This window comes from Hyaena hyaena, unplaced genomic scaffold, assembly GCF_003009895.1.
Source record: "Hyaena hyaena isolate Hyena2069 unplaced genomic scaffold, ASM300989v1 scaffold_2553, whole genome shotgun sequence".
Classification (NCBI taxonomy): domain Eukaryota; kingdom Metazoa; phylum Chordata; class Mammalia; order Carnivora; family Hyaenidae; genus Hyaena; species Hyaena hyaena.
Genome location: NW_024083191.1, coordinates 1 through 23,613, shown reverse-complemented (window position 1 = coordinate 23,613; position 23,613 = coordinate 1). Strand labels below are relative to the sequence as shown.

Genomic DNA, 23,613 nt, shown 5'->3' with positions numbered 1-23,613 from the left:
TATTCTGAAACTAGAAGCAGATGTGGGACCTATCTCTGATTTAGAGAAAGCTACTGATTTGGCACTGGGGGAAATGGACAGAGGTCCCCTAAGGCCTATACTGGAGAACTCCAGAAGGCTTGAGAACCAGCAGCCCCCTGGGAGACAAGACCTAAAACAGAGGACTACGAAGAGAGCTACAGAAGCTGTTATAGCACCAGTTCTCCCCCATACAGTGAATGGTGACAGAGCCATTTCTGGGGAATCCACACAGTTCCAGCGAAACGACCTAAGTCCCCACAAAACAGCCCAGTCTGAAGACATTACTTAGAAGAGTTGACAAGCCCCAGCCTTGCACATGGTCAGAGCTTCAAAAGGTGTGCAAGACCAACGCTGTTTATTGAGTGCTGGCAGCTAGGGATTAGTAGGTATCACAAGAAGCAAAACACCCCTTTCCACAGTGATTTTAACAAACTAACTTTGCCTATTGAGATTTAAACTAAAGATCACTTTACTAGCTTTGGTACCCAAAGTAAAAGGTTAGCAGCATCCCATAACTAGATACAAACCATTCCTCACTTTGCAGTACTGGCATGTGAAGCACGTCTAAGACTCTGAGGGTATAAATCATGGGACAGTTTCTTGATGTGTAAATGAGTGCCCACCCTGGTCCTAGTTCCCGCATGTCCCCAGCAGAGGTTGAATGGAGGACCCCAGCAGGGGACTCACTGCAGTCATGCTTGGGTTTGGCAGAGAAGGACGACAGATCAGGCCAGCTTAATGGGCCGGACTCTGCTTCCTTCAGGGATCGCCTGCAGATCTCGGCCGAACTATACTACCCAGGCCATCACTTCCGGCCTCCCAGAAGGACAGGGCGACGCTCTGGCCGTTGCCTTGGAAACAGATGGAGGCGGGCGGGTGTCCTCTAGCGGTTACCAAGAGGACTGCTCCGCGATAAGAACGAAGCCTCAAGAGGGGACTGGGGAGGGGCCGAGGTGGGGTGCTATCTCTGAATGGCCATAAGGTCACGCTCCTCCCCCCCTCACCTCACTTGCCAATAGAAGCCGGGTCCGCGGTGCACATGCGCAGGATTCTAACGTACCCTCCATCACGGCTGTTGGTGAGTCTAGGGCTCGGACGCAAAGGAAGAGCGGTCGCCAGTGAGGGGAGGGAGCTCCCAAACTCTGCGACTCTTTAGATTCCTTTAAGAGGAACAGCTCTCCTCAGTCCTGAGAGGACTTTGGAAATGAGCATCCGCTGACGGAGGCCGCGCCCGTCCTTGCTTGCTGGGTTTCTCGGGAAACGTAGTCCGAAGGGGGGGGGCGGTGCTTGCCGAGCAGGCGCGTGATTGGCCAGGGGAGTCGCCATGGCAACGCGCGGATGGGAGGGGCGGGGCCCCTTACCGGAAGTGGCCTCCCGGCCAGGACACCAAGGTTGAGGTGAGCGCGGGCCTGGCTGGGCTGGGCGCGGCTTTTTCCATACCTGGGGATCCGGCCGCTCTGTCCCCTCTGCACTCTCTCCCGACGTGCCCGGCGCGCCCCACCTCCGAGCTTTGGCTCCGTGCCTTCCACCGCCAACAGGCTCCCCGTCCTCTGGCAGGACCTCTTCGCTCCTCTCCCTTTTGGAAGATAGATCCCCGGGAGTCAGGCCTGGTGTAGCTGGTCTGACAGGCCCCTCAGGTGGGCATATTTCAACCCAGAACCTCTTGAACGCCAGGACACCGTGTTCGCCTACAACTCCAGGCAACTGCACCTCGTGGTTTGTTTTGTTTTGCCTTTCACGTGCTTGGTGCGGGCGGCGTTGAGTCATTCATACTTCGCTGTGGTTAGCGAGCACGGTGTCTCAGAGTCCACCCCTTGCCTTGATCTGTGACGTAGACGTGCCTCATACTTAGAGCCAGCCCCTCAGGGTCCCACTTCAGGCAACATGTCCTGATGTCCTGGAGTGTGTGTCCCTCGGCATCCCGCCTGACTGACCACCCCCCTCCCTTCTCTGGTGGGCACTTTCCCTGGCTCCAGAGCCAGCCCCTGGAACCCTGTGATGACTTCTTTTACCCCTTAACCATCGTCACCTGCAGTTTCCTGGAAACTCCAGTGGACAACTTGCCTCCAAGCATTCATCTACAAGGCTTTCTTCTGCTTTCAGTTCCTGTTAGCAGCCAGGTCCTGTGACTCCTCCCTCCACGAAGTTTTCCCAGCCTGATGCATCCCTGTGGCCAGAGTCCTCTCTGAACCAGCCTCAGCCCCCTGGCCTGGGCCTGTCTGCCTTACCGTGGCCATGGCCTCTCGGCCGCGCCCTGACCCCTCCTTTCCTGCAGGTTCCCGTTGTTGGCTACAAGAAGACACCCAGTACAACAATGCCATCCCCACTGGGCCCCCCACGCCTGCCCTCTGTGGACTCCGTGGCCACTCTGGAGGAGCCCGAGGCAGCACGCCTACGTTTCCGGGGATTCTGCTACCAGGAGGTGGCAGGTCCCCGTGAGGCCCTGGCCCGGCTGCGAGAACTGTGTCGCCAGTGGCTGCGGCCGGAGGCATGCTCCAAGGAGCAGATGCTGGAGCTGCTGGTGCTGGAGCAGTTTCTGGGCACGCTGCCCCCTGAGATTCAGGCCTGGGTGCGGGGCCAGCGGCCAGGCAGCTCTGAGGAGGCAGTAGCCCTGGTCGAGGGCCTACAGCACAACCCTGGGCAGCTACTGGGCTGGGTGAGTGTGGCCAGCATTGACTTATTCGAGGGACAGAGCAAGATTAGAGCCCCTATGACTTGCCTCTCCCCCTCAGATCACAGCCCATGTCCTGAAGCAAGTGGTGCTCCCGGAGGCACAGAAGATAGAGGAGTCCTTGGGGAGACCCCACCCTTCAGGGACAGTGGAGCTTCTCAGGGCAACCTCTGGGGAGGAGCCACAGGACACCCAGATGGAAGGGTCTGCCCAGCTCAGCTGCAGTGTGAAGGAGGAGCCTGATGCTGATGGGCAGGAGATGGGTGAGAGTGGGAGCCACATTAGGTCCTGGGGGCTCCTGGATGGTACGTGGACATCCCTAGCTAGGATGGGGATCCCAGGACGGGTTGTGCTGGGGCTGGGGGTTTCCTAGAGGGAATGTGAATGTCCTCATTTGGGACTCAGGAGTGACTGCAGGCTTCAGAGATGGGTCCCCAGGAGGCAGGAGGAAAGGACTGGCTGGCTCCCTGGCTGCCATGTGACTGCTGGCAGAGGAAGGCCAAAGCTGCAGCACCAACACCAGCTCACCTGCCCTGGCTCACCTGATCCTCACCTGCCTCATTTCCTAGCACCTTCCAGCCCCCCACATCCAGCCCAGTCTCGCGAGGGGTACCCAGGACACCGGGAACCAGCCTCCACATCCTTCCATCCACCCAGGATTCAGGTGAGCAGCCCCAGCTGGGAGGTGCAGGTCCCCAGTGGGAGGAGTGTGTCTTTGGTGGCCACTCTGCTCTGTCCATTTTTCAGGCTCCTTGACCAACAGGTTTTGTGCTCTTTGCTGCCCAGAAGTGAGCAGGTATCGGGGTCTCTCCTGCAGGTCCTGGGGGATAGGGACAGGATGGTGGTCTCTAAAATTGGGAAGGATTTGAGCCTCAGGCCGTGGAATCTGGTTTATAGTGACTGAAATTAGTAGGGGTTGGTTTCCTTACTCACAAGGAAATGGGGATTTTGATGTTTCCAGGAGTCTTAAGCTGGCATCTGGGGATTTCAGCCCTCATATGCAGGTGGTGAGGGGCCAAGATGACGAACCCTGGCTGGCAAGCCTGAGCTTCACCCAGCAGTCTGGCCTCCCCTGCACACCTGAGATCAGAATGGAGATACCTAGGATATTCTGAGATCAGAATAGCCCGCAGCCACCTCTTCCCTGGGGCTTTCCTCAAAGACCAACCAGCCCCGGGCTGCGGCCAGCTGGGCATGGAAGCTCGACTGAGGCTCCTACCACCTGGAGTGCTTGGTTGCTGAGTGTGGACAGCAGGGGTCCTGTCCTCTCGCAGCAACTTGGCTCCTCAGCCATTCCATTGGGGAGCGTCCCCAGTGGAAGAGCTGGTTGAGATGTGCTTGGAGGCTAAAAAGCTCCTCCAGGCCCTCCGCAGCCTGATGGCACAATGGGAAAGAGCCGGGTGGGAAGGCCACACCCTGCAGAGCCTCCTGACTTCCAGCCAGTCACACTCCAGCAGTGGCTGCCACCTCCTTGTCTCTGGACCTGCAGTGGCTTGTCTCTCAGGAATGTTTCCCACCCCAGCAAAGCCCCAGATGATGGGATTTGGGGAGGCAAGGATCACCTGGTAAAGCCCACAAGGGTCCTGCTTCAACTCTTAGAGCTCACCCTGTGGCAACAGGCAGGAGCCAGCCCACCTGTCCCATGTACATCGTCTGAGCCCTGAGATGCTTGGCTGCACCTCCTAATGTGAATCCTCCTGCCCTTGACCTCTCCACAGCCAGGTCCACGCATCTAGGAGTGATAGCAGCCCTCGACAGCTCCCCTAGGGAGGCTCTCTGTTACTTTTGTAACCAGAAGCTTGGTGAGAGGTGGCTGGGTCCTCTTGGGTCCCCAGGCCTTTCGGTCTCAGTGCATCACACACTGTTCAAGGCAAGGGGGTGAGGCCAGCCACGCCTGTCCCCACCCAGGCTTCCCCCAACACCCATCCAGGGGTCCTCAACTCCAGTCTAGCTAGCTAGGAGTGGCGTGGGGCTTCTGAGGGCGACACGTGCTGGTAGCACCCCCCCGGGGAGCTGAAGGACAGCTCCTCGCTGCCCTGTTTCCCAACCTTCATACGCCCTTCTCAGCTTCATCCTTAGGAAACAAAAGAGACTTAGGTAACCTGGCCCCTTCCCCAGGTAACTAGTAAGGTTGTGGCCAGGGGACGGGGGTAGGGTAGGGCCCTGCAGAGCAAGGCAGAGGATGGGGGGTGGATGGGCCCTAATGGTGATGGGCTGCATCCTGGCAGGAGGAGTGGGGGCTCCTGGACCGGTCCCAGAAGGAACTGTACTGGGATGCGATGCTGGAGAAGTACGGCACGGTGGTCTCCCTGGGTGAGGACCAGCCACAACCCCTCCTTCGGTGCCTGCGTACCACCCTGGCCGTAGGGCTCCCTGCCCGGCCCTTTCCTGTGCCCGCCTCCCACCGCTTACTCACTCGCATTTGCCCTCCTTACCTGGCGACACCCTGTCATCTCTCAGGACCCCCACCCCTGCCCCTAATGTCCGAGAGCCCCTTACCGGCCCCTGTGCAAGGAATGCTACCTGACTGTCCCTCACCCCAGCAGGGTTACCGGCCCCCCTACCAGAGGCACGGGTTGAGTCGGAGCCAGGGGCACTGCACTCAGGGACAGAGGGTCAAAGAAGCCTCCGCCCGGGTGAGTGCCGCTCCACACGATCTGAACCACCTGTTGTCTGGTGGAGGGGGAGCTTGTCTGCCCCCACACACCTGGTGGGAGGGGAGGGGAATGTCAAGGACGCTGGGCTACCTGGGGCTGCCACCTCTCCTTCCCTAGGAGATGAGAGTGAAAGCCACCGTGAGGGTCCGCCCCACTGCCCAGAGTCCCAGCCACCCGAGGTCCCCAGGCCTGTCATCTGGGAGGGCCCATCTGGGGCCTCCACGTCCACCAGGGCTGCGGCGGGAGCAGGGCTGGAGGCCGGCGCCCCACGGAGGAAGCCTTACACCTGTGAGCTGTGCGGCCGAGGCTTTGACTGGAAATCAGTGTTTGTCATCCACCACCGGACACATGCAGATGGGCAGGCCGCGCGGGCCCCAGCGCTGGCTCTCGGGGGCGCGCAGAAGCTGCCACCGGGTTCCCGGGACCCGGGCACACCACGCCACCCCCGGCGTGCACCCCTAGGCCCCCGAAGCTATGCATGTGAGGATTGCGGGCGCTGCTTCAGCTGGAAGTCTCAGTTGGTCATCCACCGCAAGAGCCACGCAGGCCAGCGGCGCCACTTCTGTGGTGATTGCGGCCGCGGCTTCGACTGGAAGTCCCAGCTGGTCATCCACAGGAAGAGCCACCGGCCAGAGGGCCCTTGAGCGGCTCCAGAAGGCAGCCTCTTCTTGGGAGCCGTGGAGCCTCCAGGGCCTGGACACAGTTCCAGCAATCTGGTTCCAGCCTCCTTGGGCTGCTTGGTCTCTTCCGTGCGGGATACTTGGAGACAGCAGAGGACATTTGTGAGTCAGTTCCCAGGCGAGTCCCCTGCCGCCGCTTCAGTGTCCCCCAAACAGCCACCTGGGTGTAAGTAAAAGAAGCCGCTGCTCCCTCAATAGCCTGGTGAGGCCTGGACTGTGATGAACTGCCTAAGCCCAGTGACTTCCAAGCTCCGAGGTCCCCAGCTGTGACCTGATGCAGGCGGACAGGTTAAAGACTCTCCCTCCCCCTGGACCTTGTTGGCCCCAGGTGGCTGCTCAAAAACCGCCCCTTTCCACCCCTTCTGAAGCTGCTGGGCCTGATGACTTGGTGTAGACAGTACAGACAGCCGAGGGGAACGTGCCCTGCTTCTGTTTGCAGGTGGATAGAAAACTCACGGCTCTCTACAGTTTAGATTTGTAACAAATTCCATTTTTATAATGGGAAGTTTCTATATAAGAATTCTTATCTCTGGTTTCTTGCTGCCTACAACATCAGCAGTGGCATTCCTGCCTGGCAGCTGGAGCCACAGAGCAGGCTGTACCCACGAGAAGGGCCAGCAGTCCTGGCCTCCTGCCCCACCTTGTTCCCGGGCCACCCACGTCACTCCCTGGCCTCCTTGTCCTTTGAGCCCTCAAGTCCCAGCCTGAGTGGACACTAAGGGGACCTCCCTTGCAGATATGGATAGACACGGAGGGTGGCCGCTGAGTAAAGGTTCCACAAACAGATGTCACATAGGCCATGTGATTTCAAAGTAAGTGGTGTTCATTTAGAAAATTTTGAAATACATAAGAGGGCAAAGATGATGAAAATGACCCCTAACCCACAGTCTCATAGTGGTGCTTATTCCAGGTGTTCGCAGGGACGTTTTTGTTTTTTTAATGTTTATTTATTTTGAGAGAGAGAGAGCAAGTGAGCAGGGGAGGAGCAGAGAGAGAGAAGACCCCAAGCAGGCTCTGCACTGTCCACTGATTTGGGGCTCGAACTCACAAACTGTGAGATCATGACCTGAGCTGAAGTCAAGTCTGACGCTCAAGTGACTGAGTCACCTGGGCACCCCAAGGGCGTTTGTTTGATAAAGCTTCTTGTGGAGCTCCTGTGTATATCATGCTCCTCTCACGCGCTCATTTCCCTGTCACTAAAAACACGTTTGTTAACGCCTGGGTGAAAATTCCGTTTTCTGTCCCACACTATCATTTCTACCAAGCCCAGATATTTCATTTTCTCCCTAATGGTATCCAGTACTGTGAATCACACTCCTGAACATATACTTTGGATGCAACTCTGGTTTTTTCTTTTTCTTTGTTTTTTTATTTTTTTAAGTACGCCCAATGTGGGGCTTGACCCTGAGGTTAAGAGTTGTGCACTCTAGCAACTGAGACAGCCAGGCACCCCAACTCTGTTTATTTCCTTAGAGTAAATCTCCTAAAGTGGGATTGTTGAATTTTAGGGAGCATAGGATTTTTGTTTTCTTTTGTTTTTCCCTTAACACTGGACTCCTTGCCCCAATTCCAAGTCCTCCCCTCCCGGGCCAAAACGCCAAGAGGTTCTCCAACAAAAAATATGTTTTAACTGAAAATCAATAAGAAAATGACTACAAACCTACTAGAAAAGTGGATAAAGTCTGTGAATCAGTAATTCACATCAGAAGAAACGATGGGGCCAACCAACCAGAAAAGACCTACATGCTCAGAAGTAATCAGGGAAATACCAGTGTTGTGAAGGCAGGGCCTGGCCTGCCGTGTGCATATAACCTGCTCCTGGCATTATGCTTGGTATTCATACCATGGCCAACATGAATAATTAAGAGACAATTTTTAAATAATATGACGGATTTCTCAGTCTTCACAGTAGCAAATAAGAACCCTGACAATAACAGGTATTGGTGAGGAAATTCCGAACTGACCTTAAAATATGGAAATGATCCCAGTGGGTGTGGCCTAATCACATGAACCATTTTAAAGCATTGAGTTTTCTCTGGCTGGTGGCAGAAAAGAAAGTCCAAAAGAGTTGAAGCGTGAGAAAGATTTGATGTGCCATTTCTGGCTTTGAAGATAGGGGGAGCCACATTGTGGCCCCTAGAAGGTAAGAACAACCCCTCGCTAAACAGCCAGCAAACAAAGAGACCTCCGTCCTACAACCACAAGGAACTCCAGTCTGTCAACTATCTCAGTGAGTTCGGAAGCAAATAATTCCCAGGTCCTCCAGACAAAAGCCTAGCCCAAGCAACATCTTAATTTCAGCTTTGTGATCCTCTGAGCAGAGAACCCAGTCAATATCTCCCAGACTTCTGACGTACAGAACTGTGAGCTAATGAATGGATGTTGTTTTAAGCCACCAAGTTTGTGGCAATTTGTTAAACAGCATAGAAAACTAATACAATGATGTATTGTTAATGGGATTAGTACTGTCAGATAGCCAAAAATATAAAATGTGCCTGTATCCAGTGATGAATGGAGTGTGGAAAGAAATGGTGATAGTGTTTTTCAATAAAATTATTAGGAATAAGAAATGAAGCAAATAATGATTTTGGAAAACTTTGGCAGTGTCTACTACAGCTAAATATATGTATTCTCTGACTCAGCAATTCCACTCCTGGGTATGCACCCAACAGAAATCAATGCTTATGAGCACCAAAACACATGTACGAAAACGTTTAGAGCAACTATCTATAAAAAGTGAAAGATCAGAAAACAGCCCCAAGCGCACTGCAGTTATCAATTTATTGCCTCTCAGCTCCATATTCTTACCTGCTCAGCGGTTGTGGGCTTTTCTCCTTTGCAGGCAGCACATTGTTAAGCTTTGTCAACAGAGGGCACTAGAGGAAAGCCACAAGAAGGTGTCTTCCTGTTTCTCTTCCTGCAGCTGCACATCAGCCGCAGTACATGTGGAAGACTCTGCCCAAAGCAGGCATTCTTCTGGCAGGCTCAAAGCCTCGGGCTGACCTAGTAACCACCTCACCACGGCCCTCCTGATGTGGATACCATGCATCCCAAGATGCCCTGCTAGCTAGGAGGTTCCCAATGCCTCTCCCAACAGATACATCATGCTGTAGGCCTCATACCTGTAGTGGGACCTTGACTCCCTCTGCATGCCTGCTTGTAGCTTTGGCCCACTGCCACACCAAGGCGGTGTTTGCTGCTTGGCTTGGGCAACCCAGAGAATTCCTCTGCTACCCAGTGTGCTCCAAACACACCTTCCCCAACAAAAGTCTGAACCTCACCTTGGAAGTGTATTTCTTACCTTGGGCTCTCTCTCTCTAGGCCCTAGGATTTTTAGAGTTATCCCTGTTAGAGTTAATAACTTTGTTTTTAAGTTTACTGACTTATTTGGGGGTGTAGGGGCCAAGGGAGAGGGAGAGAGAATCCCAAGCAGGCTCTGCATTGCCAATGCAAAGCCCGACACAGGGCTTGAACCCACAAACCAGGAGATATGACCTGAAGCAAAATCAAGAGTTGGATGCCTCACTGACTGAGCCACCCAGATGCCCCTAATTAATAACTTTTTAAATCAAATTTATCCTGTTCAGATTACTATATGGCTTCTACTTCCTGACTGGACACTCACTGATATGCCCACCAATAGAAGTGTGAATAATTACACTGGATATCCATGCAGTGAAATACTATGCACACAGCAACGTCCAAAAACAAGTGACTGCTACACGCAACATTGTTCAATCTCACACATGAATGTAAGGGAGGGACAAGGCTTGGCCTCACCCAGCAGTGCAGGGTTCTAAAGCCTCTCCAGCTTCATCTCCCAGCACAGGGTCCTCTGCGCAAGCTCCAGCTTTCTCCACTCCTTCCTGGTGAAGGCCATGACCATGTCCTCATAGGTCACAAGTCCCTGAGACTGGGGCACATCTGTCCACCCAGACCTAGGTCATCTCCTCTCCATTCTTGCTTTGAGCAGATTCAGGGGATGGAGCAGAACAGGCAGGATTCCATAGTGCCCAGAGTTGAGAGGGACCCAGGCCCAAACCTAGAGGCACTAGAAGAGTGGACACACGTTCCCAGGGAGTTCCATCTCCACCCACAAGACTGCTCTTCATCCCTCACAACTTTGGGCTCCCTGCCTTGGGGACATGCTCTTCCCTCCTCTCCACTTTTGCCAGCCCTTATACCACAATCACATTAACCAGTTCCTGATTCTCCAGTCTAACTGCCCCTCCAGTCCCACCCAGAAGTCTCTAGACAACTTAGACTTTATTGGCTTAATGCTGCCTAACCCTCCAGCCACTTCCCATCTCACTCAGTGGTAACTCTATCCCTCTAGGTGCTCAGAGCTGAAACAGAGGGGACCCCATAATCTTCATCTGGGGTCCACAATATGGTCATTCCTCACTCTCCCACTGCTGCCATCTTGTTCCCCATATCATGGCACTAGTCCCTTAACTGAATTGGCTTCCCTCCCACCACCTCCTCTCCTCCATGTTCTTTTTGCCCCACGACAGCTAAAGGGATCTTGGCAAAGCTTTAATCAATAGTCCAGGTATATACAACAAATAATTGAAAACAGGTACTCAAAACAAGTACATATACAAAAATGTTCATACTTGGGGCACTTGGGTGGCTTAATCAGTTGAGTGTCTGACTCTTCATTTAGACTCAGGCCAAGATCCCAAGGTCATGGAATCGAGCCCCACATTGGGCTCTGTGCTGGGCATGGAGCCTGTTTAAGATTCCCTCTCTCCCTCTGCCCCTCCTCCCCATTCACACTCACTCTCTCTCAAAAAATTAATGAAAAGAAATGTTAATGTGTTAAAAGAATGTTCATACTAAAAAACACAAAAGTTCATATTCAAAATATCCAAAGGTGGAAACAACCAAAATGTCCATCAACAGAGGAATGGAAGAATAAAGTTGTGGGGTAAACATACAGTGGAATAGCATTCAGCCAAAACAAGGAATGAAGGACTGACAGATGCTACACCGGGGCAGGGGGCACGCCAGTACTATCTACATGCTAGGCCTGCTCTGAGCACTATACTCAACACTCCCCATGCTTCCCTATTCCAGAAGCACAGCTATCACCTTGAGAGGTAAAGAGACACAGCCCAAAGAAGGCCAGGTCTCCCGTGTGACGGCAGTGGGCTAGAAACACACTATGCCCCATACCAGTGGACCCATCTCCTTCTCCTTGGAGCATCAGCTTTGTTTGTGACATATTTTTCTTTCAAAAGATTCATACATGAATTTTAAAGCAAATTTCACATCATACAATATACAAAGAAACAGTTTCCAGTCACCTTAAAATAGATAACGTCTAATTAATAGATGTTCACCCACATAATCTTGTTTTACCACCTAAACCATGCCTGGGAAGTCTTACCCACCCATGACCGTAACCAACTCCAACTTCAAGAGGACACCATCTTTTGGGGAATCAAAGGCTTTTCTGGGATCTTCACAGGCCACAGTCTCCCCCCACAATGGCAGATGCCTCTGGGTGGACCCCTCTCCTAATGAGCCATGGGTACTCAACAAGGCAGTTCACTTTTATAGGAGACTTTCCATGTTTTCTGTGGTCACAGCAATACTAAGGGTATCTGAACAAGTGTCTGCCCATGACTATGTGCTCCACCCCGCTTCCCAGTCTGTGAAGGGCCCACCCATCCTGTCCTGACTCTGCAATGGGCTGACTGGACCAGGTCTGCCTGTCCTACTCCCCAGCATTAACACACTCTGGAGACCTCTTTTCCTGCTACATCTGCTGTCTCCTCAGATCTGCCCTCTCGAGTCATGAATAATTCCCCATTCTTCCCCAAAGATTCCCAACTCTATACCCTTCCCAGAAGGTTTGGCCTAGTCCACCTTCCCAGAAGTCCCCGCCCCACCTCATCTTCCCAGAAGAACTTCCCACTCCACCCTTTCCAAAAGTTTCCCCCTCCACCACAGCATTCCCAGAAGTTCCTCCCTATGGGCCTCCTGTCATCCAACCTCTCACAGCAGAGACCTGGCCCACAACTCCAACCCATGTGACTCTGCCTGACCTTCCTTGGATGGGTGGCATGTCAGGAAACACAGGAGATCCAACTCAGTGGGGTTGCACTCCAGGGCAGCCAGCAACCGTGTCTATATCTCCTCAGAACACCTTCACCGGGGACAAGCAGTACAGAGAAAAGAAGAAAGAGGGAGACAAACACGAGGTGCCTCTTGTTACCAACATTGTTTATCATCATGGCTCATACACTGAAAGAGAAAAGCTCATCTTGAATCATTAAATCTGAAAGCAGAGGTCCAAACACGGAAAAGGGTGGGGGTGGAGCACTTAACATGAACAGTAAGGGAAAGATGGGACAAGAAGACCCTGTGGAGTTGGTAGTCTTTAAGAAACTTCATCATCCAAGCCATCATTATAGCCCCTGACTGTATTTGGAAAATTCACATGCTTATGTGCCAGGTATGATTTATTCCCTAGGCCAAGAGTTGTTGTTCATGGGATTCAAGCCCAACTACAAGGGCATCCACCACTCAGTACAGGGATCCATGCCACAGCAGCCATCCTGCAAGAACATGACAAAAGTATGGTGCCTCTAACACCTTTCACTTAACCAGTGTGGTTTTGTTGAGGGATGAAAGGAAGCACTGGGGAAGAGTTATGACATATGACCAGTACTGCTATAGACTGAATGTTTGTGTCCCCACCAAATTCATGTTGAAGACTAATCCCCAATGCGGAGGTATTGGGTGATGGGCCTTTGGGAGATGATTAGGTTATGAGCGCAGAGCTCCCATGAATGAAATTGTGCTCTCGTGAAAGAGACCCGAGAAGGTTTCTTTTCTTCTTGTATCAGTGAAAAGATGGCCCTCTGTGAACCAGGAATCAGACTCTCACCAGACAATGAATCTGACAGTTGCCTTGATCTTGGACATTACAGTCTCCAGAACTGTTAGAAATAAATTTCTGTTGTTTATAAGCCATTGAGTTGGTGGCATTCTGTTATAGCAGCCCAAACAGACTAAGACAACTACCTAAGCATGTTTTGAAATAAAAGTAAGGATGGCGCGCCTGGGTGGCTTAGTTGTTTATGCATCCAACTCTTCATTTTGGTTCAGGTCATGATCTCATAGTTCATGAGATTGAACCCAAATTGGGCTCCTCACTCTGAGCATGGAGTCTGCTTGGGATTCTTTCCACCCTTTCTCTCTGCCTCTCTCCTGCTCACTCTCTCTGTCTCACTCTCAAAATAAATAAATAAACTTAAAAAAAAAAAAGTAAGGAGAAGGGCGCCTGCGTCCCTCATTTTGTTGAGTGTCCAACTCTTGATTTCGACTTGGGTCATAATCCCATGGCTCATGGGGTGGATCCCCACATTGCGCTCTGTGCTGAGTGTGGAGGCTGCTGGGAATTCTCTCTCTCTGCCACTCCCTCGTGCAGGCTCTCTCTCTCTCTCTCAAAATAAATAAGTAAATTTTAATACATTTTTATGGGTGCCTGGCTGACTTAGTGCATTAGCCATCCCACTCTTGGTTTCAGCTCAGGTCATGATCTCACTATTCATGGGATCAAACCCTGCATCAAGTTCTGTGCTGGCAGTGCAGACCCTGCTTGGGATTCTCTGGCTCCCTCTGTCTCTGCCCCTCCCCCACTCACACTGTCTTTGTTGTTGTCCAAATAAATTAACTTAAAAAAATTTTTTTAAATATTTTTTAAGTAAGGAGAAAATTCCTTATCAGACATTAAAACTTATTACTAAGCTTTGCTAATTAGAGTAGTGTGGAACCAAAAAACCAAGAAACTTCAATTGAATGAAATAAAAGTAAAATATGTGTATGATTAGGGTGGGGGAAAAAAAAATATGTGTGTGATCTGGGCACCTGGCCGGTTCAGTCAGTGGACCAAGCAACTCTGGATCTCAGGGTCTTGAATTTGAGTCCCACATTGGGTGCAGAGTTTGCTTTTAAAAACAAAAGAAAATGTGTGTGTTATCTATCAAATAAATAATAAATCATTGTGTTTCTAGTCTGGGGTGGGAATAATAAAAGTAGACAATTATGTTTTATTCCTCGCAAATATAATAGCAAAAAGAGTGACTGCTCTAAGCTGTCTGGGCTTGGGGAAGCAGGGATTTGTATAAAGTGGTGGTAAATCTACACATTCATAGTGCGATCATGAACTGAACCAAAATCAACAGTCGGATGCTTAACCGTCTGAGCCACCCAGGTGCCCCAGAAATTATACATATCTTATTGCTTAGGTGCTTTGCTTCAGTTGTGTCTTTCTTTGCTGTCTTGATGGGGGCCAAGTACCCCGTTAGGGCTTGTTGTGTCTTTTTATACACTGGACACTCCAGAGTGTCTTCCCACTCTCCTTTTCTCTCCTGATCCCAGTCCCTTGCTGTGCCCACCACCTGGGCCTCCTATCTCATCCTTCCCTCTCATGCCCTCATCTCTTTCTCTCAAGTCCTCCAATGCCAGTCTCCCCTTAATGTATCCTGACTTGGTCAAGTATCTTTGAAATGTCTTATTAACATGCTGTTGGATGACAGCCCATTTGTGCTTTCCAAGGGGTTGGGGTCCACGTATAACTAGCACAAGGACCTGCCAACCAATATGGTGCTCTCTTGTCACCAGAGGCTAAGGCTGTACCAAATCCCCCAAACAGATAAGTGAGCAAGAGACCTACCTTGTCACTTTGTAGTCACACGTGTTCAGGGGCTCTGAGTCTGGGCTGTTCAGGCCTGCAGTGACTTAATTCCTGACCCTCGGCAGTGACTCCATGGACTCAATCCTCGGTATGTTCAAATGCACTCAGTGAAATGGCATTTCTCTGTTTTTAAGTTGTTAGCATGGAGCAGAGGAAAAGGAGGTGTCATATGACCAAAAATATAACCCTTGTGATACTTCCATGCACTACAGGAATAAAGACTGCGAGAGCCATTTCCAGTTGGGGGTAAGACAGTGCTCCCATTCCAGGTCACACTAGCCTACTTCTCTCACCTAAATGAGAGAGGTCATGGTCAATAGGGGCAGGGCTCCAAGGAAACACATTGCGAAATGCCGGGGAAGGCAGTTGGGGGAAAGAAAGGAAAGAAAGGAAAGAAAAGAAGGAAAGGAAGGAAAGAAAGGAAAGAAAGGAAAGAAAGAAAGAAAGGAAAGAAAAAAAAAAAAGAAACTATAGCACTAGAGATATGCTCCTGATCCAGTCCCACTAAAGACTGAGATTAAAAAAAAAAAAAAAGAAGACTCAGATTTCATTGCAAGATTAAGTATGCTCCTCTCTCCTCTCACCCACACACCACGTCAGTGTTGTTACAGTGTAACAACAGTGCATTATAGCTAAAAGAGATGTAAGATATGGACTGTCTCCAAAGAATACTTACCAATACTTACCAGAGCACAAAGTCTAGAGAAAAGACACAAACTAGGGCAGTAGAGGAATTTGAAGCCTCCAGCACCCACGGCTACAGCAAACATTACACAGCCCTCCTCGTATCCGTATTCCCATAAATCCTCACGCAGACCTCCTGTTACCTAGTTCCTCTTACCAAACATGTGTCTGGTGGTCAACAACAAATGACAAGGCATGTCAAATGACAAAACAAAAACAAAAACAAAAAAAACAAAGTCTGAAGACACACAAGGCAATCATCAAAATGACACTCAGATATGACACAGATGTTGGAATTCTCAGACAGGGTGTAAAATAGCAATGATTAAGATGGTAAGGGCTCTAGATGAAAAAGGTGACAAGCTGCAGGAATAGATGGATAATGTAAGCAAAGAGATGGAAACTCTTAAGAAAAGATCAAAAGATAAGGCTAGAAATAAAACACTATGATGAAAACAAAGAATGCCTTCAGTGAGCTCATCAGTAGGCTCAAACCAGACAATGAAATAATCAGTGCTCTGCACAATTCAGCCCAATGCAAGTGTTTACTACTGTTTTACTGATATGGAAACAGGGGCTCACAGATGTCCACCGAGTTGCTTAGAGTCCAAGCACCTGCCACAGACAACACCCCCATATTCCCCCATCCCCAATGCAATTTGTTCAGGATGGGATGGGAGCCAAGTATAAGTATTGGAGCTATTTTGTGTACAGAGGAAGATTTGTTGCTGTTTTTCATTTCTAATTCATTAAATTATGATTTATCAAACAACAAGCATTTCCCTAAATGTTAGGCAAAAGATCCCCCTAGTCTAAATAATTACACATTATAGGGATCATTTTATTTTTTCAAGATTTTATTTTTAATTAATCTCTACAACCAACATGGGCCTCAAATTCACAAACCAGAGATCTAGAGTTGCAAGCTCTACTGACTCAGCCAGCCAGGTCCTCCTATAGGGATAATTTTAAAATAAGAAATTAATTGTCTCCAAACATTCAAACACTGAATGAAAAATTAGCGCCTCTAGCTTTGGATAAAATTACGAATTTAATAGTTAAATTTTCCTAAATTCTTTCAAAGTGAGCAACATTTACACACAAATATTCCAAAACTGATGTGGTCTCTTGCATTGTGGTTATTTGGGCAGCACGTTTCTTTCTATCATGTGAATTGACATCAATTCTCACATGAATATTTAGACACAAGTATAAAATGAAAGCACAGAAGCAGGTTATGGCTGTTTTTAACTATCTGCCTTTGGTTTAGCTGCACCTTTACATTAGCTGCTGCCTTTCCATTGGAGGGAACAATCAGATATGAACTGTTACCTCACTTGTAGTATCATTCGACTCATTGCTAGATGTGTGTCCTACTAAAATCTATATGACCGTGCTGTCTTGCATTACGACGATTTCCAAATAGTGTTCATTCTAAGGACACTCATTGGTGAGATAGATGCATTTATAAGGACGGAAGAAGGGAGGAAGGAAGGCAGCAACAATGAACAAACTCGACACAGATTAATTCCATATTTCCTTCTAGCAGCTCTACGGCGGGTAACGTCATTGTACCATTTTATGTACGAAGATGAAGGACCCTGACCCCAAAACCAAAAACATACCCGCACCGTAGAGCAGCAAAGAGAAAAGCCCTCATTCTCCAGCACTCCTGGGTGTGCACTTAGACTGCCCCTCCTTTTGTTTTCACGTGTGGCAGTCGGTCAGGTGGGTCCCCAGGAAACAAGACCAAGGAATCAATATCCCGATGTGCCAGCAACACCTAAACGACCCAAAGACAAGCAAGTATGGGAAAGTACATTTTGCGCGGTCCAGTTTAGCAAGGAAAACACATGGTTCAGCCAAGTGCCAGAGAACAATTCAGACTCCAGAAAACTTTAGCTGGTGCTTGCACCGCTTGCTGGAGGTGCTGCAAACTGATGTTAACCCTTTACAAGTATGGAGACGTTAATCCCGCGCACAGGCGGCCAGGTGTATAGCTGGGCTCTGTGAAGAAGCATCACCCCTCCTAACACGCCCCTCCCATCAGGCTTTGTCCTTATTATTTTTTTTTAACGTTTTATTTATTTATTTAACTGTTTGTATTTATTTCTGAAAGATAGAGACGGCGTGAGTAGGGGAGGGTCAGAGAGAAGGAGTCGCAGAATCCGAAACGGGCCCCAGGCTCGGCGCGAGCTGAAAGCGCAGACCACGACCCGGGGCCCGAACCCACGAACCGTGAGGTCATGACCCCAGCCGAAGTCGGACGCTTAACCCGCTGAACCACTCAGGCGCCCCAGGCTTTGTCCTTAAAGCCCAGGGCAGGGGTCTCCTCTTGAGACCTCAGCGATTTCCGCTTCTGCGCGTCCAGCGTTTATCCTCCTCGGCCGCGTGGACGCCCGTCGAGATTCCAGGACCCGGGGCGCAAGACGCCCAATCGCGCGATCGCACACCTCACTCCCTGGGACCCACGGAAGCTGGCGAGCGCCTGCGAGACTCCATTTCCCAGCGCGCCGCGCGGGGATGCCGGGACGTTGCCGCGGATATGGGACAGGGCGCAGCCCTCAGGGTTGCAGAGCGGGTGAGAACTACGCTTCCCAGAAGGTCCCGCGCGTGCGTCCGCAAAGGAGCCCTGGGCCAATGAGGGCTTTCGGGGGCTGGACTTCCGGCGTCGGGGTCTGTCACTTTGCAGCCGGGCGTTGGGCCACACCGGTGTTGAGGAACTGGAGCGCAGCTAGTCCCCAGGCCGGTTTTCTAGGAGGTTTTGGAGACCCGAGGCGAGGGCTGGGAGGAAGAGGCGAGCGCAGGGCCGCTTCGCGCACGCCCTGATCGCGGGCGACGGTCGCGCAGCCGAGCCCCGGTTTCTCCGTGGGTAGCCTGGGCCGCTCCGCGGGGCTGTGGGGCGGCGCCCCGAGTCACGTGTTGTCCGACCCCAGGGTGGCGGGGGAGGCGGTGCCCCGAGCCACCCTGCCCTAGAGGGACCGGGAGACTGAGACCTGGAGCCGACAAGTCCGTGCTGTCCGTCTCTTTCTGCGAGTCCCCCGGTACAGGTTCCGATGGCGACCGCGGCTCTGAGAGACCCTTCCCAGGTGAGTAGAGGAACCGTAAGGCTCCCATCCGCCCGGATCCCTCCTCCAGGGACCCGATCCTCGACGCAGGGAGAGGCTTTGCCTGGACGTTTTGTCTCCCCTCTCGGTTCGTCCTAGGCCCCGGTGTTCAGGCTAGTGGAGCGTGCACGTGTGAGATCCCCACTTTTGGCAGCCAAGGGAGTGAGGTGTAGAAGGAAGTTCCAAGCCGAGGGTCCCGCACGTGCAAGAGCTGGGAGGGGAGACTGAGCCTAGGTGCTTCTGGAGCTGAGCTTTCTGACGTGAGCATGGGAGAGAAATGACAGGCTTGAGTTGCACCGAGGGCCGTGGGATGATTCTAACGGAGCCTGGGTATGCTTTAAGTTAGGGATTTTAAAGTAAACCACCGTTTGCTTGGAGAAAGGGTGCAGAGGGGGTGGCTGTGTGCAGGGAGCAGGCAGTGCCACACTCCGGGTGGCGGAAGATGGCACCTGCTGCACACGGAGCCAGTGGAGCTGGGAAACGGACTGGATTCTGGATCGATCTGATGTCTCAGGTGCGGCATGAGAGCGAGGGCCCTGAGTGGAGCACAGTCTCAAGGGTTTAAGCCTGAGCACCCAGAAGAACGGGGTTGCTGTGGACGGAAACAGGACTTTGGAGGGAAAGCAGGTTTCAGAGTAAAGTCAAGGAGGCTGTGATGTCCCAGAGTGGAGGTATCATGTAGACCTGGAATTGCAGGTGTCCAAGGACAGAGTCGTGGTGTTCTGAACCAGGGCAGGGCCTGGGAATCAGACGTAGGAGGAGGGAATCTCATGGACTCAGCCAGGGATGGGCAGTGCTCCAGGGAGATGAAGAGAGGCTGGCGGTCCCAGGGGCTCCCAGGGGAGCCCTGAGCCTTCAAGCGGCTGAAGGCAGGGTTTTGGTCAAGGCAGTAGGGGGCGAGGAGGGCATGGCTGTGGAGGGAGTGGGGAACTGGCTTCCTGTGTGGCAGCCAGATTCTCAGGGCCAGTCCTCTAGTGACTGGAGGGTATTAGCCAGTCCTTCAGGCTGGAGGGGCAGCCTTGGAATGTGAGGCAAGTTCAGCAGAGGGGGACACCCCTACAGGGATGGACGTGTCCTGGCGGGTCCACAGCTGTGACTTGCACAATTGCTCAATGCAAGAGCAGTTAAGGGCATGGCATGGCTGGGGAGGGTCAGCTTGTGCAAAGACTGGAGCATGAGTGGACACCGGGGCCTGCCTCTGGGGTGGCAGCCATCTGAAGCCATGGACTTGCTCTGGCTGCCTTGTATAGAGTGGCTAGTAGGGAATCTGAGAAGACCTGTGTGCCCTAGACAGGTGGGGGGAGGGAAGGGGAGTTTTATCTGCAGAGTTGCAGAGACCTGGGGGTGGGAGGAAGGTAAGCCTGTGAGGGACATCGGGCGGGGTAGCCATCGGGACAGGGAGGTGGGTCCTGGGTCCCACAGCCAGAGCTTAGACTGTGTCTGTCTTCCCCTGCCCACTGTTGTAGGGCCTGATGGCCTTTGAGGATGTGGCCGTGTACTTCTCGCAGGAGGAGTGGGCGCTCCTGGACGCAGCCCAGAGGGCCCTGTACTGCCACGTGATGCTAGAGAACTTCGCACTTGTGTCCTCGCTGGGTAAGGCCCTGGGTTTTCCATGGGAAGCTCAGTTGTTGCCAGCACTAACCGCTTATGTCACGTTGGCCTACGAGCAGCCTCACACCCGTTGGTTGAGTGTCCCTTTGCCACTGTGGCTCCTGTGTCCGGGCTCGGCCCCTTTCATCTGGGGCTGCCAGCATGGCTCTCCTCACAGGGACCGTTGAACTTTTCCTGTGAGCCCTGCCCTGTGGTGAGGCTTTCTTGGTTGCACAGATGACACCATCTGCGTCCCACAGAGAGCTCGCTCCTGCCATCTGTTGGGCAGTAGGCTGTCCTGTGCTGGGCCTGGCCCCTCACTTGCTTGTCTTCTCCCACAGGACTCTCGGCCTCACGACCCCGGGTAGTCATGCAGCTTGAGCGTGGCGAGGAGCCCTGGGTTGTCAGTGGGACAGTTGCGGCAGCAGCCAGGAATGCCCAGAGAAAGCCCAGCCCTGGTGAGTGGGGGCTCAGAGGGGTTGAGCTTGGGGCCAACCAATGGCCAGGCGTCTGTCCCCCTTTCCCTTCTTTCTTGGACTCTTTGATCTCCTGCCTCCCACCTGCCTCCCTCCTGTTCTCCTACCAGCAGCCTCTCCTGGTGGCCCTGGCCTTGGCTTGCCCATCGAGGGGGAGCTCCCAGGGTACCCGTTTCCAGGCTCTGGGGCACAGCCGCTATCCACCAGGACTCTCCTGCCCGTGCCCTCCTGGAGCTGACATGCCAGGGGAGAGGCAGTGGGGCAGTAGGGCTCGTGAGCAAACCCTATAGGCTTAGGTCGTCTCCCGCAGAAGCAGGCTTCAGGAGTCCCCTGAGACAGAGCTGAACTACGTATGCGAACGGTGTCTGGCCTCAGCTTTTTTCCCAGCTTGCCTACCTCATCCTTAGAGTCCCCCGTGCCTGCCCACCAAGCCTGCCCTTGGGTGACCCAAGTATGTATACCATTTCCATGCCTTCAGGCTCCTGTCACCTGGCACACAACAAGGTTGTTCCTGAAGAAGCAACAATGCCGGGGACCTTCCAGAATGGCTCCCCTCCAGCACCTACCTTCACTGGCACCTGTGACCGTGGGAAGAGGTCAGTGGGTTGGCCAGGCACCTCCCTCTCTCAGGAGAAAAAGTCCACTGGCGTGTCAGTAATCTATTGGGAAAGGCTCCTGCTAGGTCCTGGCAGTGGGGAGGCGAGTGTCAGTCTGCGGTTGACCTCTCCCCTGAGGACTCCTGAGGACAGCTCATCTAGGGAGAAAGCCCTCATGCATGGCCCCCTGCCAGGCAAGCAACAGAGGCCATGTGGGGGCCAGAAGCCATTTTCTCAGGATGCCCCTGGAAGAGCCTTCCCCAAAATTCCAGAATTTGAGGCTGGTCTCCCCTCTGGGGAAAGAGAAAAGGGTGTAACTAGCCACAGGCCTCATGGACTCCCTGCTAGCCAAGAGCCCCCAACCTGGGATCAGCTGGGCAAGGCCCTCCACACAAACTCTGGCTTCCTTTCCGGGGAGAAGCCCTTTGAATGCAGGGCATGTAACAAAGTGTTTGTGAAGAGCTCCGACCTGCTCAAGCACCTGCGCACCCACACTGGAGAGCGGCCATACGAGTGCCCGCAGTGTGGCAAGGCCTTCAGCCAGACATCGCACCTGACCCAGCACCAGCGCATCCACAGCGGTGAGACACCCTACGCATGCCTGGCCTGTGGCAAGGCCTTCAGGCACAGCTCCTCGCTGGTGCGACACCAGCGCATACACACCGCTGAGAAGTCCTTCCGCTGCAGCGAGTGCGGCAAGGCCTTCAGCCACGGCTCCAACCTCAGCCAGCACCGCAAGATCCACGCAGGCGGGCGGCCCTACGCATGTGCTCAGTGTGGCCGCCGTTTCTGCCGCAACTCACACCTGATCCAGCATGAGCGCACACACTCGGGTGAGAATCCTTACACCTGTGCCCTTTGTGGTGCCGCCTTCAGCCAGGGCTCCTCGCTCTTCAAGCACCAGCGCGTGCACACGGGCGAGAAGCCCTTCGCCTGCGCACAGTGTGGGCGCGCCTTCAGCCACAGCTCTAACCTCACGCAGCACCAGCTGCTGCACACTGGGGAGCGGCCCTTCCGCTGCGGGGACTGTGGCAAGGCTTTCGCCAAGGGCGCGGTGTTGCTCAGCCACCGACGCATCCACACGGGTGAGAAGCCCTTTGTGTGCACACATTGTGGCCGCGCCTTCCGCGAGCGCCCGGCCCTCTTCCACCACCAGAGGATCCACACGGGAGAGAAGCCTTTGCGGCGACCTCGGCGTGGGCCAGGCCTGTGCCCTCAGGCCAGGCCTTCTTCAGGGGCGTCATCAGAGGGCACCTTGGGCAGAGTCGCTGGGCCCCCTCCTGCCTCAGGTCCACTGGCCGTTGCGAAGCCTGCTGACGCCTGAGCTCACAGCTCCAATCTTCCCCAGCTTGTGGTTAATCGCCCTTGTTCCCTGCATATCCACAGTTTGGAGAAGCCCCGTGCGCGCCCTGTGCTTCCACGTGCACATGGTGAGGATGTTTGCCATTTCAGCACCAGCTCACTACAACCCCAAGAGATCTGACTACAGAAAGATCAGGGGGGTGGACGTGGAGGCTGGGACTTCGGTGGGCACAGACTGGGCAGTCAGAGTGGCGCTTCATGCCTCTTTGATTGTGGGCACTCGGGTGAGGAGGGGAATGCTGCAGTGTCGTGCAGGCAGTCCTAGAAATGTCTCACGCCCATGCACAGACAGGCCAACGGGCTGACCCTCAGGATATTCCCTCAAGACCTCAGTTTGTCGAAGGCTTCTGGGAGCCGACCCAGTAGATGGTAAGTCACGTGGGGTCTGGTGTTGGCCTTGGGCTCTGAGCCTCCACTTCCACCTCTGGGTAAAATAAAGGAAGAGAGAGGGAGAGAGATTCCGGCTACAGAGGGTATTTTCTGCACCTTGACAGGCAGGATCTTGATAAGGGCCGCATGTGCCAACCGCCAGCTCTGTGAGATGGCTGCTATGGCTCATATCCCCACTTCTCAGTTGAAGAAACCGAGGCAGAGAGTGGGAATGTGTGTTGCACACAGCAGAGCCCGGGACTTGACTGCAGGTCACAGGCCCAGCTCGTCCCTCTGCCCCCATGCTCTGCCACTCGTGTTCTAGTCTGCAGTGTGAAGGCTGGGTGATGCCAGGCCTGGCTTCCTGCGCATGGCAGTCCCACAGGACGTGGAGGAAGTAGAGGTGGACGTCCCCGGGTGGGAGGAGGGAGACCAACATCAAGAAAGGTGGCCCCTCTGTGCTCATTCAGATTTCACCCGGGCCTCAGCGTTGGCCAAGCCCTGTTGTTACCAAAGTCACCAACACAGGAGCCTTTATATCCCCGCTGCCCTGGTGAGAAGTGATCCTGATAACAGGTTGGAGGAGACCAGATGGGACTTCTTGTTTCTGCAGCGTCAGTGGGCAAGTGCCCACCTGTTCTAGTCCCTCAGTTGGAAAGAGGATTTGCTGTTACCTAAGGCCGTGTGTGT

General features: G+C 52.9%; 2 protein-coding genes across 4 annotated transcripts; both read left to right on the top strand.

Annotated features, from left to right (window-relative positions):
- Window positions 1–975: 975 nt before the first annotated feature.
- Window positions 976–6,815, top strand: ZNF446 (zinc finger protein 446). 3 transcript variants are annotated; one of them, XM_039225671.1, is made up of 7 exons: window positions 976–1,099; window positions 2,297–2,677; window positions 2,754–2,955; window positions 3,262–3,356; window positions 4,921–5,005; window positions 5,236–5,328; window positions 5,467–6,815. In XM_039225671.1, the coding sequence occupies exons 1-7, from the start codon at window positions 1,061–1,063 to the stop codon at window positions 5,991–5,993; spliced, it is 1,422 nt and encodes a 473-aa protein (XP_039081602.1). In that variant the 5' UTR covers window positions 976–1,060; the 3' UTR covers window positions 5,994–6,815. The 3 variants fall into 3 exon arrangements, with proteins under 3 accessions (XP_039081602.1, XP_039081600.1, XP_039081601.1); XM_039225669.1 differs by having other exon boundaries at window positions 976–1,418; window positions 5,236–6,815; XM_039225670.1 differs by lacking the exon at window positions 976–1,099 and having other exon boundaries at window positions 1,770–2,677; window positions 5,236–6,815.
- An 11,276-nt stretch (window positions 6,816–18,091) lies between these two features.
- On the top strand, window positions 18,092–23,012 carry ZNF324 (zinc finger protein 324). Its single transcript, XM_039225673.1, has 4 exons — window positions 18,092–18,512; window positions 19,997–20,123; window positions 20,462–20,578; window positions 21,075–23,012. The coding sequence occupies exons 1-4, from the start codon at window positions 18,480–18,482 to the stop codon at window positions 22,514–22,516; spliced, it is 1,719 nt and encodes a 572-aa protein (XP_039081604.1). The 5' UTR covers window positions 18,092–18,479; the 3' UTR covers window positions 22,517–23,012.
- Window positions 23,013–23,613: the final 601 nt, after the last annotated feature.

Bases quoted from the DNA above. Each gene is read 5' to 3' on its own strand.
- ZNF446 (XM_039225669.1), top strand. From the start codon at position 2,336: ATGCCATCCCCACTGGGCCCCCCACGCCTGCCCTCTGTGGACTCCGTG. The intron at 2,678-2,753 runs GTGAGTGTGGCC...TCTCCCCCTCAG, and splicing joins CTGGGCAGCTACTGGGCTGG to ATCACAGCCCATGTCCTGAA. The intron at 3,357-4,920 runs GTGAGCAGCCCC...GCATCCTGGCAG, and splicing joins TCCATCCACCCAGGATTCAG to GAGGAGTGGGGGCTCCTGGA.
- ZNF324 (XM_039225673.1), top strand. From the start codon at position 18,480: ATGGCGACCGCGGCTCTGAGAGACCCTTCCCAG. The intron at 18,513-19,996 runs GTGAGTAGAGGA...CCACTGTTGTAG, and splicing joins CTCTGAGAGACCCTTCCCAG to GGCCTGATGGCCTTTGAGGA. The intron at 20,124-20,461 runs GTAAGGCCCTGG...CTTCTCCCACAG, and splicing joins CGCACTTGTGTCCTCGCTGG to GACTCTCGGCCTCACGACCC.